A 15,692-nucleotide genomic window follows, 5' to 3' on the forward strand; every position below is an offset into this window, starting at 1 on the left:
GTAGTAGTAGTAGTAGTAGTAGTAGTAATAGTAGTAGTAGTAGTAGTAGTAGTAGTAGTAGTAGTAGTAGTAGTAGTAGTAGTAGTAGTAGTAGTAGTAGTAGTAGTAGTAGTAGTAGTAATAGTAGTAGTGGTAGTAGTACACACACAAGCACTCTCTCTCTCTCTCTCTCTCTCTCTCTCTCTCTCTCTCTCTCTCTCTCTCTCTCTCTCTCTCTCTCTCTCTCTCTTATGATTATGTAAATTAATTATATATATAAATATTTGTATAGTCTTCAAATCTTTTAATATCCCCAGAGAAAAGTACTATTTTGACTATCAAGGAAGGGAGGTAGGATAGTCAAAATTGGAGGGAAGGTGGAGGAGACATGGAGGAAAGTTTGTGTAGGTGGAGGTAAGTGGAGGTAACTTGTGGAGGGAGATATGGAGGAAAGAAGAGAAGGTGGTGGAGGGAAAATAGAGAAAAAATGACAGGTTTTGGTGTGACTAACTTAGAAAAGTACTATTTTAACTATCAAGGAAGCGAGGCAGGATAGTCAAAATTGGAGAGAAGGTGTAAGAAATATGGAGGAAAATTTGTGTAGGTGGAGGTAAGTGGAGGTAAGTTGTGGAGGGAGATATGGAGGAAAGAATAGGAGTTTGTGGAAGGAAAAATGTGAAAAATTGTCATGTTTGAATGTGTGACTATCTTAGAAAGGTACTATTTTAACTATGAAGGAAAGGAGGCAGGATAGTTAAAATTGGAGGGAAGGTGGAGACGACATGGAGGAAGGTCTGTGTAGGTGGAGGTAAGTGGAGATAACTTGTGGAGGGAGATATGGAGGAAAGAAGAGGAATTTGTGGAAGGAAAGATGTGAAAATTTGTCATGTTTTGATGTGAGACTATCTTAGAAAGGTACTATTTTGACTATGATAGGAGAATGGTGGGATAGTCAAAATTGGAGGGAAGGTGGAGGAGACATGGAGGAAGGTCTCTGTAGGTGGAGGTAAGTGGAGGAAACTTGTGGAGGGAGATATGGAGGAAAGAAGAGGAATTTGTGGAAGGAAAAATGTGAAAAATTGTCATGTTTGGATGTGTGACTATTTTAGAAAGGTACTATTTTAACTATGAAGGAAAGGAGGCAGGATAGTCAAAATTGGAGGGAAGGTGGAGGAGACATGGAGGAAAGTTTGTGTAGGTGGAGGTAAGTGGAGGTAACTTGTGGAGGGAGATATGGAGGAAAGAAGAGGAATTTGTGGAAGGAAAAATGTGAAAATTTGTCAGGTTTTGATGTGAGACTATCTTAGAAAGGTACTATTTTGACTATGATAGGAGGATGGTGGGATAGTCAAAATTGGAGGGAAGGTGGAGGAGACATGGAGGAAGGTCTCTGTAGGTGGAGGTAAGTGGAGGCAACTTGTGGAGGGAGATATGGAGGAAAGATTACAAACTTTTTATGATTTTTTGAGTTAGTAAATAGTGAAGAATATTAAATACAATTATAAATATCAAATAAATAATGTAAAAATTAATTAACTTATTTTCTATCTATTAATTTAGAAGAAACTTTAAAGAAATATTCCAGAAGTTAAATTTAGATGTCGATATTTTGATTGGCATTCGATAATTAATAAAATAAATTAAGATATATATTCTTTCGAAGTTATTAGTTAAAGTTTATATATCTAAATAAAACTATTAAATTTATTTTAACTAATAATTATGAAAAAATGTTATTAAACGTCATTCAATTAAAACTTTGAATTTAAACTGGGATGTCGATATTTTAAGCGACATTCGATAATAAATAAATAAAACTAAGATATATATTCTTTCAATTATATTAGTTAAAATTTATATACTCAAATTAAACTAATTAATTATCACTAACAATTATAAAGCAATATTATAAAATGCCTTCGAATTAAAACGTTGGATATAAACTTGGATGTCGATATTTTGAACGGCAATAGCTATTATATAAATAAATAAATAAAATATATGTTTATTGTATATATATTAGTTAACAATTGTATGAATTAAATACAAAAAAACTAATTCATTTCACATTACAATAGAAAAAAAAAAGATAAGGAAAAAAAAGCCGGGAAAAGAAAAAGATAACACAAATAAGTCGATGAAATACATGTCGACAAAATACAAAAATCAAATAAAAAACACACAAACGTAAAATAAAACACAGAAAAACAAAAATGGCGAATTTAAAAAGAAAAAACACCATAAAATTAAACAAAAACACAAAAATGTAAAAAATCGACAAAATAAACAAGTCGACGCTCCGCCGCGCCGCTTCCCTCCCGCACCACCGCCATTACGCAAAATCCCACAGAAGCGGCAACACCCCTGAAAAATCACCAAAAATCCCCGCCATCCTCTCGAAAACACCACCAAACACCACGGAGGCATAGAAACACCACCTGGCTTTCCAATAGGCCTAGGTGGGGCAGTGGATGACCCGGGGTTGAGGAGAAATCAGTGAATTACGGCCGCCATGTCGTATGGAAGGGGTCCGCCGGATATTAAGGGCATGACGTCCCTGAAAGTAGACAACCTTACTTACCGGACGACCCCTGAGGATTTAAGGCGTTCCTTTGAGAAATATGGAGAAATTGGGGACGTGTATATACCACGGGACAGGTTCAGCAGAGAGAGCCGTGGGTTTGCCTTCGTGAGGTGAGTTAAAGCTAGCTCTAATTAAAGATAGCTCACATTCTCTGTAATTTTCTCTCCTCATTTTTCTGGTAATTTTGGCATTTTTCGCATTAAATTTGGACTATTTTGAGGTTTTCTGTAGTTAAAGCTAGCTCTAATTAAAGATAGCTCACATTTTCTCTAATTTTCTTTCTTTTCTCATTTTTCTGGTCATTTTGGCGTTTTTCGCATTAAATTTGGACTTTTGAGGTTTTCTCTAATTAAAGATAGCTCACATTCTCTTTCATTTTCTCTCTTCTCATTTTTCTGGTCATTTTGGTGTTTTTTGTGTTAAATTTGGACCATTTTTGGGTTTTCTGTAATTAAAGCTAGCTCTAATTAAAGATAGCTCACATTCTCTCATTTTCTTTATTTTCTCATTTTTCTGGTAATTTTGGTGTTTTTTGCATTAAATTTGGACCATTTTGAGGTATTTTGTGATTAAAGATAGCTCACATTCTCTCATTTTCTTTATTTTCTCATTTTTCTGGTAATTTTGGGGTTTTTGGCATTAAATTTGGACTATTTTGAGGTTTTCTGTAATTAAAGCTAGCTCTAATTAAAGATAGCTCACATTCTCTCTAATTTTCTTTATTTTCTAATTTTTCTGGTCATTTTGGCATTTTTCGCATTAAATTTGGACCATTTTGAGGTTTTCCCTAATTAAAGCTAGCTCTAATTAAAGATAGCTCACATTCTCTTGCATTTTCTTTCTTTTCTCATTTTTTTGGTCATTTTGGCGTTTTTTGCGTTAAATTTGGACTATTTTGAGGTTTTCCCTAATTAAAGCTAGCTCTAATTAAAGATAGCTCACATTCTCTTTAATTTTCTCTCTTCTCATTTTTCTGGTCATTTTGGTGTTTTTCGCATTAAATTTGGACTATTTTGAGGTTTTCTGTAATTAAAGCTAGCTTTAATTATAGATAGCTCACATTCTCTCTAATTTTCTTTCTTTTCTCATTTTTCTGGTCATTTTGGTGTTTTTTGCATTAAATTTGCACTATTTTGAGGTTTTGTAATTAAAGCTAGCTCTAATTAAAGATAGCTCACATTCTCTTTAATTTTCTTTCTTTTCTCATTTTTCTGGTCATTTTGGTGTTTTTTGCATTAAATTTGGACCAATTTGGGGTATTTTGTTATTAAAGCTAGCTCTAATTAAAGATAGCCCACATTCTCTTTAATATTCTTTATTTTCTCATTTTTCTGGTCATTTTGGCATTTTTTGTGTTAAATTTGGACCATTTTGGGGTTTTCTCTAATTAAAGCTAGCTCTAATTAAAGATAGCTCATTCTCTCTAATTTTCTTTCTTTTCTCATTTTTCTGGTCATTTTGGCGCTTTTCGCATTAAATTTGGACTATTTTGGGGTATTTTGTGATTAAAGCTAGCTCTAATTAAAGATAGCTCACATTCTCTCTAATTTTCTTTCTTTTCTCATTTTTCTGGTCATTTTGGTGTTTTTTGCATTAAATTTGGACCATTTTGGGGTTTTCCCTAATTAAAGCTAGCTCTAATTAAAGATAGCTCACATTCTCTCTAATTTTCTTTCTTTTCTCATTTTTCTGGTCATTTTGGCATTTTTTGCATTAAATTTGGACTATTTTGAGGTTTTCTGTAGTTAAAGCTAGCTCTAATTAAAGATAGCTCACATTCTCTTTCATTTTCTTTCTTTTCTAATTTTTCTGGTCATTTTGGTGTTTTTTGCATTAAATTTGGACCAATTTGGGGTATTTTGTGATTAAAGCTAGCTCTAATTAAAGATAGCTCACATTCTCTCTAATTTTCTTTCTTTTCTCATTTTTCTGGTCATTTTGGTGTTTTTTGCATTAAATTTGAACTATTTTGGGGTTTTCTGTAATTAAAGCTAGCTCTAATTAAAGATAGCTCACATTTTCTTTAATTTTCTCTTCTCATTTTTCTGGTCATTTTGGTGTTTTTCGCGTTAAATTTCGACCATTTTGGGGTTTTCTCTAATTAAAGCTAGCTCTAATTAAAGATAGCTCACCTTCTCTTTCATTTTCTTTATTTGCTCATTTTTCTGGTCATTTTGGTGTTTTTTGCGTTAAATTTGGACCATTTTGGGGTTTTCTCTAATTAAAGCTAGCTCTAATTAAAGATAGCTCACATTCTCTCTAATTTTCTTTATTTTCTCATTTTTCTGGTCATGGTGTTTTTTGCATTAAATTTGGACCATTTTGGGGTTTTCTCTAATTAAAGCTAGCTCTAATTAAAGATAGCTCACATTCTCTTTCATTTTCTTTATTTTCTCATTTTTCTGGTCATTTTGGCATTTTTTGCGTTAAATTTGGACTATTTTGGGGTTTTCTGTAATTAGAGCTAGCTCTAATTAAAGATAGCTCACATTCTCTTTCATTTTCTTTATTTGCTCATTTTTCTGGTCATTTTGGTGTTTTTCGCGTTAAATTTCGATCATTTTGGGGTTTTCCCTAATTAAAGCTAGCTCTAATTAAAGATAGCTCTAATTAAAGATAGTTCTAATTAAAGATAGCTCTAATTAAAGATAGTTCTAATTAAAGCTAGCTCTAATTAAAGATAGCTCTAATTAAAGCTAGCTCTAATTAAAGATAGTTCTAATTAAAGCTAGCTCTAATTAAAGATAGTTCTATTTAATGCTAGCTCTAATTAAAGATAGCTCTAATTAAAGATAGCTCTAAAGATAGTTCTAATTAAAGCTAGCTCTAAAGATAGTTCTATTTAATGCTAGCTGTAATTAAAGATAGTTCTAATTAAAGCTAGCTCTAATTAAAGATAGCTCTAATTAAAGCTAGCTCTAATTAAAGATAGTTCTAATTAAAGCTAGCTCTAATTAAAGCTAGCTCTAATTAAAGCTAGTTCTAATTAAAGCTAGCTCTAATTAAAGATAGTTCTATTTAAAGCTAGCTCAAATTAAAGATAGTTCTATTTAAAGCTAGCTCTAATTAAAGATAGCTCACATTCTCTTTCATTTTCTTTAATTATTTATATTGACATTCTGACCATGATAGACCGGGCACGTCTAAACACTATCGGAACAGAAATACTATCGGAACACTATCGGGACAGAAATACTATCGGAACACTATCGGGACAGAAATACTATCGGAACACTATCGGAACAGAAATACTATCGTAACACTATCGGAACACTATCGGAACAGAAATACTATCGGAACACTACTATCGGAGCACAAAAAGTGAGCCAATATGGATAAATATACAAGAAATGAAGTTAGTAATGTGATGTAAACGTTGCTAAGAACATGAACCATTAACAATTAAGAATTACATTGACTTTGTTGGGAACCATAGTGATTTGGTGTATTGCTTTATTTTTTTGGTGCTGCTCTTTCTGCCCTGGGTCGTCTACGCTGGCCAGGTCCATCAGTTCCATACAACCTTTCTGTGTTTGCTTTGGTAGAATCCCATGCTCCACAGTCATCAAAAAAACACCTTTCTGTGTTTGCTTTGCTAGAATCCCATGCTCCACAGTCATCAAAAAAACACCTTTCTGTGTTTGCTTTGGTAGAATCCCATGCTCAACAGTCATCAAAAAAACACCTTTCTGTGTTTGCTTTGCTAGAATCCCATGCTCCACAGTCATCAAAAAAACACCTTTCTGTGTTTGCTTTGGTAGAATCCCATGCTCAACAGTCATCAAAAAAACACCTTTCTGTGTTTGCTTTGGTAGAATCCCATGCTCCACAGTCATCAAAAAAACACCTTTCTGTGTTTGCTTTGGTAGAATCCATGCTCAACAGTCATCAAAAAAACACCTTTCTGTGTTTGCTTTGCTAGAATCCCATGCTCCACAGTCATCAAAAAAACACCTTTCTGTGTTTGCTTTGGTAGAATCCCATGCTCAACAGTCATCAAAAAAACACCTTTCTGTGTTTGCTTTGCTAGAATCCCATGCTCCACAGTCATCAAAAAAACACCTTTCTGTGTTTGCTTTGGTAGAATCCCATGCTCCACAGTCATCAAAAAAACACCTTTCTGTGTTTGCTTTGGTAGAATCCATGCTCCACAGTCATCAAAAACACCTTTCTGTGTTTGCTTTGGTAGAATCCCATGCTCCACAGTCATCAAAAAAACACCTTTCTGTGTTTGCTTTGGTAGAATCCCATGCTCCACAGTCATCAAAAAAACACCTTTCTGTGTTTGCTTTGGTAGAATCCCATGCTCCACAGTCATCAAAAAAACACTCTTAGTTTTGGTTTCTCTTCTTCTTAAGTTATCAGAATTGTGAACCAGGAAATACAGGTTGCTCTTGTCATTGTCTGGCACAGCATGTAAGATACTACCTTTATCTCAACTTAATAAAGTTTGGAGGATACACAAGTGTGACTTTCCTACGCAAAACTGATGAAGTGCCATAACTGTCCAAACAGAGGAATACCTGCCATTAATTGCACAATCATATATAGCCGGATCATATTTGGATGAAAGTAATCTGTAAGTGTCAGACATTAGAATTTCATTGTAATATTTCTCATTTTCTAACATTTCCACAACACATCGGACATACATGCAATTAGTTTCCACAAAGCCAAACTGATGCACTATTCAACAAGCAATTCACATTTCCATTCCCCTAACAAGGAATACTGTTTTCCGCTCATTTACTAAGTCCACCTGCATTAAGAAGGCCAAGAGCAGTTTGGTCCAAGGTGTAATGAGCCTTATTTGCAGCTGCAGCCTATCACTTCAGAATCTGCAATCCAAACCAAACGCTCCACACCAACTGAGCCGCTGTCCGTACCACACTCACCCTTGGCATATACAGGCAAAAAAGCCGCTGTCCGTACCACACTCACCCTTGGCATATACAGGCAAAAAAGCCGCTGTCCGTACCACACTCACCCTTGGCATATACAGGCAAAAAAGCCACTGTCTGTACCACACTCACCCTTGGCATATACAGGCAAAAAGCTGTCCGTACCACACTCACCCTTGGCATATACAGGCAAAAAAGCCACTGTCTGTACCACACTCACCCTTGGCATATACAGGCAAAAAAGCCGCTGTCCGTACCACACTCACCCTTGGCATATACAGGCAAAAAAGCCGCTGTCCGTACCACACTCACCCTTGGCATATACAGGCAAAAAGCTGTCCGTACACACTCACCCTTGGCATATACAGGCAAAAAAGCCGCTGTCCGTACCACACTCACCCTTGGCATATACAGGCAAAAAAGCCGCTGTCCGTACCACACTCACTTTTTGTGGTCCGATAGTAGTGTTCCGATAGTATTTCTGTTCCGATAGTGTTTAGACGTGCCGTGACAGACCTAGTAGTAGTAGAAATAGTAAAATTCTTGACTATCCTACAGGTACTATGATAGACCTTTGATAGTAGAAATAGTAAAATTCTTGACTATCCTACAGGTACTATGATAGACTTTTTGATAGTAGAAATAGTAAAATTCTTAACTATCCTCCAGGTACTATGACCGCCGGGACGCAGAGGATGCTATGGAGGCGATGGACGGGCGGCGGCTGGACGGGAGGGAGCTAAGAGTGCAAATGGCTCGCTACGGCCGCCCTGAGACCCCGCCACACCGCCGCCGCCGCCGCTGCTCGTAAGTGAGAGTAAAGTGAGAGGGGAGTGGGTAGGTGACGGATTGGAGAGGGAAAAAGACTAGGATGGAGGGAAAGTGATGGGGAGGAGTGAGAGAATAGTGAGAGGTGGCGGAAGTGAGAGGGAGAGATGGAGAGAAAAGTGAGAGTGGGTAGGTGAGGGATTTAGTGGTAAAAAGACTAGGATGGAGAGAAAGTGATGGGGAAGAGTGAGAGAATAGTGAGAGGGAGAAGTGGAGAGAAAAGTGAGAGTGAGGGGAGTGGGTAGGTGACGGATTGGAGAGGGAAAAAGACTAGGATGGAGGGAAAGTGATGGGGAGGAGTGAGAGAATAGTGAGAGGTGGTGGAAGTGAGAGGGAGAGATGGAGAGAAAAGTGAGAGTGAGGGGAGTGGGTAGGTGACGGATTGGAGAGAAAAAATGTTTAGGATGGAGAAAGAGAGAGAGAGTAGTGTGAGAGTGGAGAGAAAGTGAACTAACTCTATTTTTTTTGTTTTTCATTGCCGCTGCTGCTGCTGCAACTCAAAACAGAAGGTAATTATTATTATTATTATTATTATTATTATTATTATTATTATTCTATTATCTCTCTCTCTCTCTCTCTCTCTCTCTCTCTCTCTCTCTCTCTCTCTCTCTCTCTCTCTCTCTCTCTCTCTCTATTATTATTATTATTATTATTATTATTATTATTATTATTATTATTATTACTACTACTACTCTCTACTACTACTACTACTACTACTCTCTCTCTCTCTCTCTCTCTCTCTCTCTCTCTCTCTCTCTCTCTCTCTCTCTCTCTCTCTCTCTCTCTCTCTCTCTCTCTCTCTCTCTCTCTCTCCTAAACATTTTTCTCTCCTCCTCACCTCACTCCTCTGCCTCTCCTCCATCTCTCCCTCTCACTTCTGCCCTCTCCCACCCCTCTCTCACTTCCCTCCACCTCTTCCCCTCCCTCCTAATCTTTTCCCCATTCAAATCCGTCACCCACCCACTCCCCTCCCTCTCACTTTTCTCTCCATCTCTCCCCCACTCTCCCAGGGACAGCTCAAGGTCCAGGTCGCGCTCAAGGTCACGCCGTAGGAGCCGCCGCAGGTCAAGGTCACGCTCAAGGTCAAGATCAAGGTCAAGGTCACGCCGCCGTCACTCAAGGTCAAGGTGAGAGGGAGAGGTGGAGAGAAAAGTGAGAGGGAGGGGAGTGGGTAGGTGACGGATTGGAGAGAAAAAAGGACTAGGATGGAGAGAAAGTGATGGGGAGGAGTGAGAGAATAGTGAGAGGTGGCAGAAGTGAGAGGGAGAGATGGAGAGAAAAGTGAGAGTGAGGGGAGTGGGTAGGTGACGGATTGGAGAGAAAAAAAGACTAGGATGGAGAGAAAGTGATGGGGAGAAGTGAGAGAATAGTGAGAGGTGGCGGAAGTGAGAGGGAGAGATGGAGAGAAAAGTGAGAGGAAGGGGGTGGGTAGGTGACGGATGGAGAGAAAAAAGACTAGGATGGAGAGAAAGTGATGGGGAGAAGTGAGAGAATAGTGAGAGGTGGCGGAAATGAGAGGGAGAGATGGAGAGAAAAGTGAGAGTGAGGGGAGTGGGTAGGTAACGGATTGGAGAGAAAAAAAGACAAGGATGGAGAGAAAGAGAGAGGGAGTTGAGAGGTACTATTACTACTACTACTACTATTACTATTACAGGAGCAACAGCAGGAGTCGTACACGTTCAAGAACTCGTTCAAATTCTGGAAGCAAATCAGTCTCTCCCAGCCACTCCCCCTCCACCGCCACCACCACCCACCACCACCACCACCACCCTCCACCCTCCTCCCCCTCTGCCCCTCCCGCACCTGAGAACGGCATGGACTGTTCTATCGACGGGTCAGGAGAGAGAGAGAGGGAGAGGGAGAGGGAGAGAGAGTTCAAGGTCAAGATCGCGTTCAAAATCAAGGTATTTTTTTTCGTGTGTGTGTTTGTTTGTGTGTTTTCCAAGCTTGTGTGTTTCCTGCGTGTTTTTCCTCCGGTGTGTTTGTTCGTCTGTCTTTCCTCCACCTTCTCTCCGGTTTTGACTATCCTACCTCGCTTGCTTGATAGTTTAAATAGTCGTTTTCGAAGATAGTCTGTCTTCAAAACCTGGCATTTTTTTCTCGTTTTTCCTCCACAAACTCTTATTCTTTCCTCCATATCTCCCTCCACTTTATGCCTCCACTTACACAGACTTTCCTCCATGTTTCCTCCACCTTTTCTCCAAGTTTGACTATCCTACCTCCCTTCCTTGATAGTTAAAATAGTACTTTTCTAAGATAGTCACACAGCTAAACCTGACAACTTTTCCACATTTTAACCTCCGAAAGTCTGCAATCTTTCCTCCATATCTCCCTCCACAAGTTACCTCCACTTTCCTCCATCTACACAGACCTTCCTGCATGTTTCCTCCACCTTCTCTCCAAGTTTGACTATCCTACCTCCCTTCCTTGATAGTTAAAATAGTACTTTTCTAAGATAGTCCCACACCAAAACCTGACAATTTTTCTCAATTTTACCTCCAAAAGTCAGCAATCTTTCCTCCATATCTCCCTCCACAAGTTACCTCCACTTACCTCCACCTACACAGACCTTCCTGCATGTTTCCTCCACCTTCTCTCCAAGTTTGACTATCCTACCTCCCTTCCTTGATAGTTAAAATAGTACTTTTCTAAGATAGTCACACAGCAAAACCTGACAATTTTCCCACTTTTAACCTCCGAAAGTCCGCAATCTTTCCTCCATATCTCCCTCCACAAGTTAGCTCCACTTACCTCCACCTACACAGACTTTTCTCCATGTTTCCTCCACCTTCTCTCCAAGTTTGACTATCCTACCTCCCTTCCTTGATAGTTAAAATAGTACTTTTCTAAGATAGTCACACAGCAAAACCTGACAATTTTTCCACATTTTAACCTCTGAAAGTCCGCAATCTTTCCTCCATATCTCCCTCCACAAATTACCTCCACTTACCTCCACCTACACAGACCTTCCTGCATGTCTCCTCCACCTTCTCTCCAAGTTTAACTATCTTACCTCCCTTCCTTGATAGTTAAAATAGTACTTTTCTAAGATAGTCTCACACCAAAACCTGACAATTTTCCTCATTTTTACCTCCGAAAGTCAGCAATCTTTCCTCCATATCTCCCTCCACAAGTTACCTCCACTTACCTCCACCTACACAGACTTTCCTCCATGTTTCCTCCACCTTCTCTCCAAGTTTGACTATCCTACCTCCCTTCCTTGATAGTTAAAATAGTACTTTTCTAAGATAGTCACACACCAAAACCTGACAATTTTCTCATTTTACCTCCGAAAGTCCGCAATCTTTCCTCCATATCTCCCTCCACAAATTACCTCCACTTACCTCCACCTACACAGACCTTCCTGCATGTCTCCTCCACCTCTCCACCAGGTTAGACTATCCTACCACCTTCCTAACCTGGTCAAAACGGTACTAACAGCCGCTATAATTTCAGGTCCATGGAGTGAAGACTGAAGAAGCAAGAAGAAGAAGAAGAGGGAGAAGGAGAGAGAGAGAGAGGGAGAGAAAGGGAGAGAGAGAGGGAGAGAGAGAGAGATAGAGAGAGGGGAGATTAAAAAAAGTAATTTGTGTTAAAGGTACTGGAATATTATTACTATTATTACTATTAAGTAGATTTAAGTAACTACTATTACTATCATTATTATTTTTATTATTGACTAAACTTTCAAAGATGTTGTGTCTGTCTGTACGAATGTCTGGGAGAGAGAGAGAGAGAGAGAGAGAGAGAGAGAGAGAGATGAGGTAGAGAGAGAGAGAGAGAGAGAGAGAGAGAGAGAGAGAGAGAGAGAGAGAGAGAGAGATGTAGGTTTATAGAAATAGGATTAAGATTATTATTTTTTTTTTTTTATTATTATTATTTATTATTATTATTATTATTATTAAGTGTTAGATATGTTTGTAGTAAGATAAGTGTACTACTACTACTACTACTACTACTACTACTACTACTACTACTACTACTACAACAACAACAACAATCTTTCTGCTACTACTACTACTACTACTACTACTACTACTACTACTACTACTACTACAAATATTTCTACTACTACTACTACTACTACTGCTACTACTATTATTACTACTACTGCTACTACTACTATCTTTCTCCTCCTCCTCCTCCTCCTCCTCCTCCTCCTCCAATCCTCCTCCTCACCTCCTCCACCTCCTCCTCCTCCTCCTCCTCCAATCTTTCTACCACCACCACCACCACTACTACTACTACTACTACTACTACTACTACTAGTATTACCATTCTTGTATTCTTAGAGTGAAATTGAACAGTTTACTTACAAAATTATTATTATTATTATTATTATTATTATTATTATTATTTGTAATGCAAATAAGAAGGAGTAATTACATATGTAGCTTGTTTCAATTGTAATTCATAATAGTAATTACTATTCAAACTATTACTATTAGTAGTATTATTGTTATTATTATTAGTATTATTATTATTGCAGATTGTGTGTGTGTGTGTGTTACCTTTCTCTCTCTCTCTCTCTCTCTCTCTCTCTCTCTCTCTCTCTCTCTCTCTCTCTCTCTCTCTCTCTCTCTCTCTCTCTGGTGAATGAAAGAAAGAAAAATTGTCACACACACACACACACACACACACACCAAAACACCCCTAAATACCCCAAACACTCACCCAAAACACCTCACACTCAAACACTATCAAACACTGAAATTTACCTTCAAACATTCAAAATCACTCCAAAACACATCAAAACATCCCTAAAACCGTTAAATTGACCTCAAAACACCCCAGAACATCACACCTCAAACACAAAACACAAACATCTCAAAACCCCAGAAATGTGCCTCAAACTCACCAAAAACACTCAAAAACACCCCAAAACACTCAAACACATCAAAATACCTCAAACCCCAAAACCCTACCTAATTCACCTCAAACACATAAACCCAGAAATTTACTTCAAAACACCTAAACACATCAAAACACATCAAAACACCCCAAAAAACTTGAAATTTATCTTCAAGCACCACAAAAACACTCAAAACACATCGAAACACACTCAAAACACCCCAAAACACATCAAAACACTCAAAACACTCAAAACACCTCAAACACATAACCCAAAACACCCCAAAACCCCAGAAATGTACCTCAAACACCCCAAAACACCAGAAATTTACCTCAATACTCCAAAAACACTCAAAAACACCCCATAAACACTCCAAAAACACTCAAAAACACCCAAAAACACATCAAAACACATTAAAACACCCCTAAAACACCCCAAAACCCCAGAAATGTACCTCCAACACCCCTAAAACACCCCAAAACCAGCCCAACACCCCCTCTGGAGAGCTAACAATTGTCTCTGTGTGCAGGGGCTGAAGTAGCAGTGTTGCAGTGTTGCTGTGGTGGTGGCGGTGGTGGTGGTAGCTGTGTTGGCGTGGCGATTTGCTGTGGCGGTAGCTGTGGTTGGCGGTGGGTGGTGTATGGGGGGGTGGGGGGCTGTGGTGGTGGTGGAGAGGAGGAGGAGGAGAAGGAGAGAAGAAGGATAATGAGAGTTTGACAGGCCACTTATCGGGGACTCGGGACCTGCCTGGCTGTCACTTCCATGTAGTCTTCCTCGCGGTCCTATTCCTGAGTCCTACATCCTACAGGTCTCAGGAGGATAGGGAACTTGGAGGAAAGGTGGAGGAAGGTCTGTGTAGGTGGAGGAAAGTGGAGGTGTAACGTGGAGGGAGATATGGAGGAAAGATTGCAGACTTTCGGAGGTAAAATTGAGAAAAATTGTCAGGTTTTGATGTGAGACTATCTTAGAAAATGGCTGTTTTAACTATCAAGGAAGGGAGGTAGGATAGTCAGAATTGGAGAGAAGGTGGAGGAAACATGGAGGAATGTCTGTGAAGGTGGAGGAAAGTGGAGGTGAAATGTGGAGAAAAGATTGCAGACTTTCGGAGATAAAAAATTGAAAAATTGTCAGGTTTTGATGTGACTATCTTAGAAAATGGCTGGATTAACTATCAAGAAGGGGAGGTAGGATAGTCAAACCTGGAGGAGAGGTGGAGGAAACCTGGAGGAAAGTCTCTGTAGGTGGAGGAAAATGGAGGTGTAACGTGGTGGGAGATATGGAGGAAAGATGGCAGACTTTCGGAGGTAAATATGAGAAAAATTGTCAGGTTTTGATGAGCCTATCTTAGAAAAAGACTATTTTAACTATCAAGAAAGGGAGTTAGGATAGTCAAACTTGGAGGAAACATGGAGGAAGGTCTGTGTGGGTGGAGGAAAGTGGAGATATAACATGGAGGGAGATATGGAGGAAAGATTACAAACTTTCGGAGATAAAAATTAGAAAAATTGTCAGGTTTTGGTGTTTGGCTATCTTAGAAAATGGCTGTTTTAACTATCAAGGAAGGGGGTTAGGATAGTCAGAATTGGAGAGAAGGTGGAGGAAACATGGAGGAAAGTCTCTGTAGTTGGAGGAAAGTGGAGGTGTAACGTGGAGGGAGATATGGAGGAAAGATTACAAACTTTCGGAGATAAAAAATTGAAAAATTGTCAGGTTTTGATGTGACTATCTTAGAAAATGGCTGGATTAACTATCAAGAAGGGGAGGTAGGATAGTCAAACTTGGAGGAGAAGTGGAGGAAACATGGAGGAAGGTCTGTGTTGGTGGAGGAAAGTGGAGGTGTAACGTGGAAGGAGATATGGAGGAAAGATTACAAACTTTCGGAGATAAAAATTAGAAAAATTGTCAGGTTTTGATGTGACTATCTTAGAAAACGACTATTTTAACTATCAAGGAAGGGAGGTAGGATAGTCAAACTTGGAGAGAAGTGGAGGAAACATGGAGGAAGGTCTGTGAAGGTGGAGGAAAGTGGAGATATAACATGGAGGGAGATATGGAGGAAAGATTACAAACATTTGGAGGTAAAAACTTAATGGACACAGGAGGAGGAGGATGGAAGGAGAGAAGAGGAAGACACAAGACAGACAGACAGACAGACACCCAACTACTACTACTACTACTATTACTACTATTTTATTAGAGAGAGGAAGAGGAGGAGGAGGAGAAAGCTTTTTATTTTTTATGTTTAAAAATTTCAGGATTTTTGAAAGGAAATGAGATTATTATTATTATTATTATTATTATTATTATTAATTTGAAGAAGAAGAAGAAGAAGAAGAAGAAGAAAGAAGAGGAAGAAGAAGAAGAAGAGGAAGATTTGAGATGTTTTTAATCTAGTATTGCATTTCCAGGTTCTCTCTCTCTCTCTCTCTCTCTCTCTCTCTCTCTCTCTCTCTCTCTCTCTCTCTCTCTCTCTCTCTCTCAATATTTTTTTACCAAATTAAATAAATGAATTAATTTGAGAATAGTAGTTTTATTATCACTACTACTA

The 15,692-nt window shown here is 38.7% G+C and overlaps 1 protein-coding gene across 1 annotated transcript; it reads left to right on the plus strand.

The window, feature by feature from the left end:
• Positions 1-2,276: 2,276 nt before the first annotated feature.
• LOC123505839 (serine/arginine-rich splicing factor 2-like) lies at positions 2,277-11,798 on the plus strand. The gene is given in 6 exon segments (XM_045257587.1): positions 2,277-2,673; positions 8,134-8,271; positions 9,303-9,419; positions 9,947-10,117; positions 10,119-10,196; positions 11,749-11,798. Coding segments are annotated over 6 exon segments (699 nt in total). The 5' UTR covers positions 2,277-2,491; the 3' UTR covers positions 11,762-11,798.
• Positions 11,799-15,692: the final 3,894 nt, after the last annotated feature.

This window comes from Portunus trituberculatus, chromosome 2, assembly GCF_017591435.1.
Source record: "Portunus trituberculatus isolate SZX2019 chromosome 2, ASM1759143v1, whole genome shotgun sequence".
NCBI classification, from domain to species: Eukaryota; Metazoa; Arthropoda; class Malacostraca; order Decapoda; family Portunidae; genus Portunus; species Portunus trituberculatus.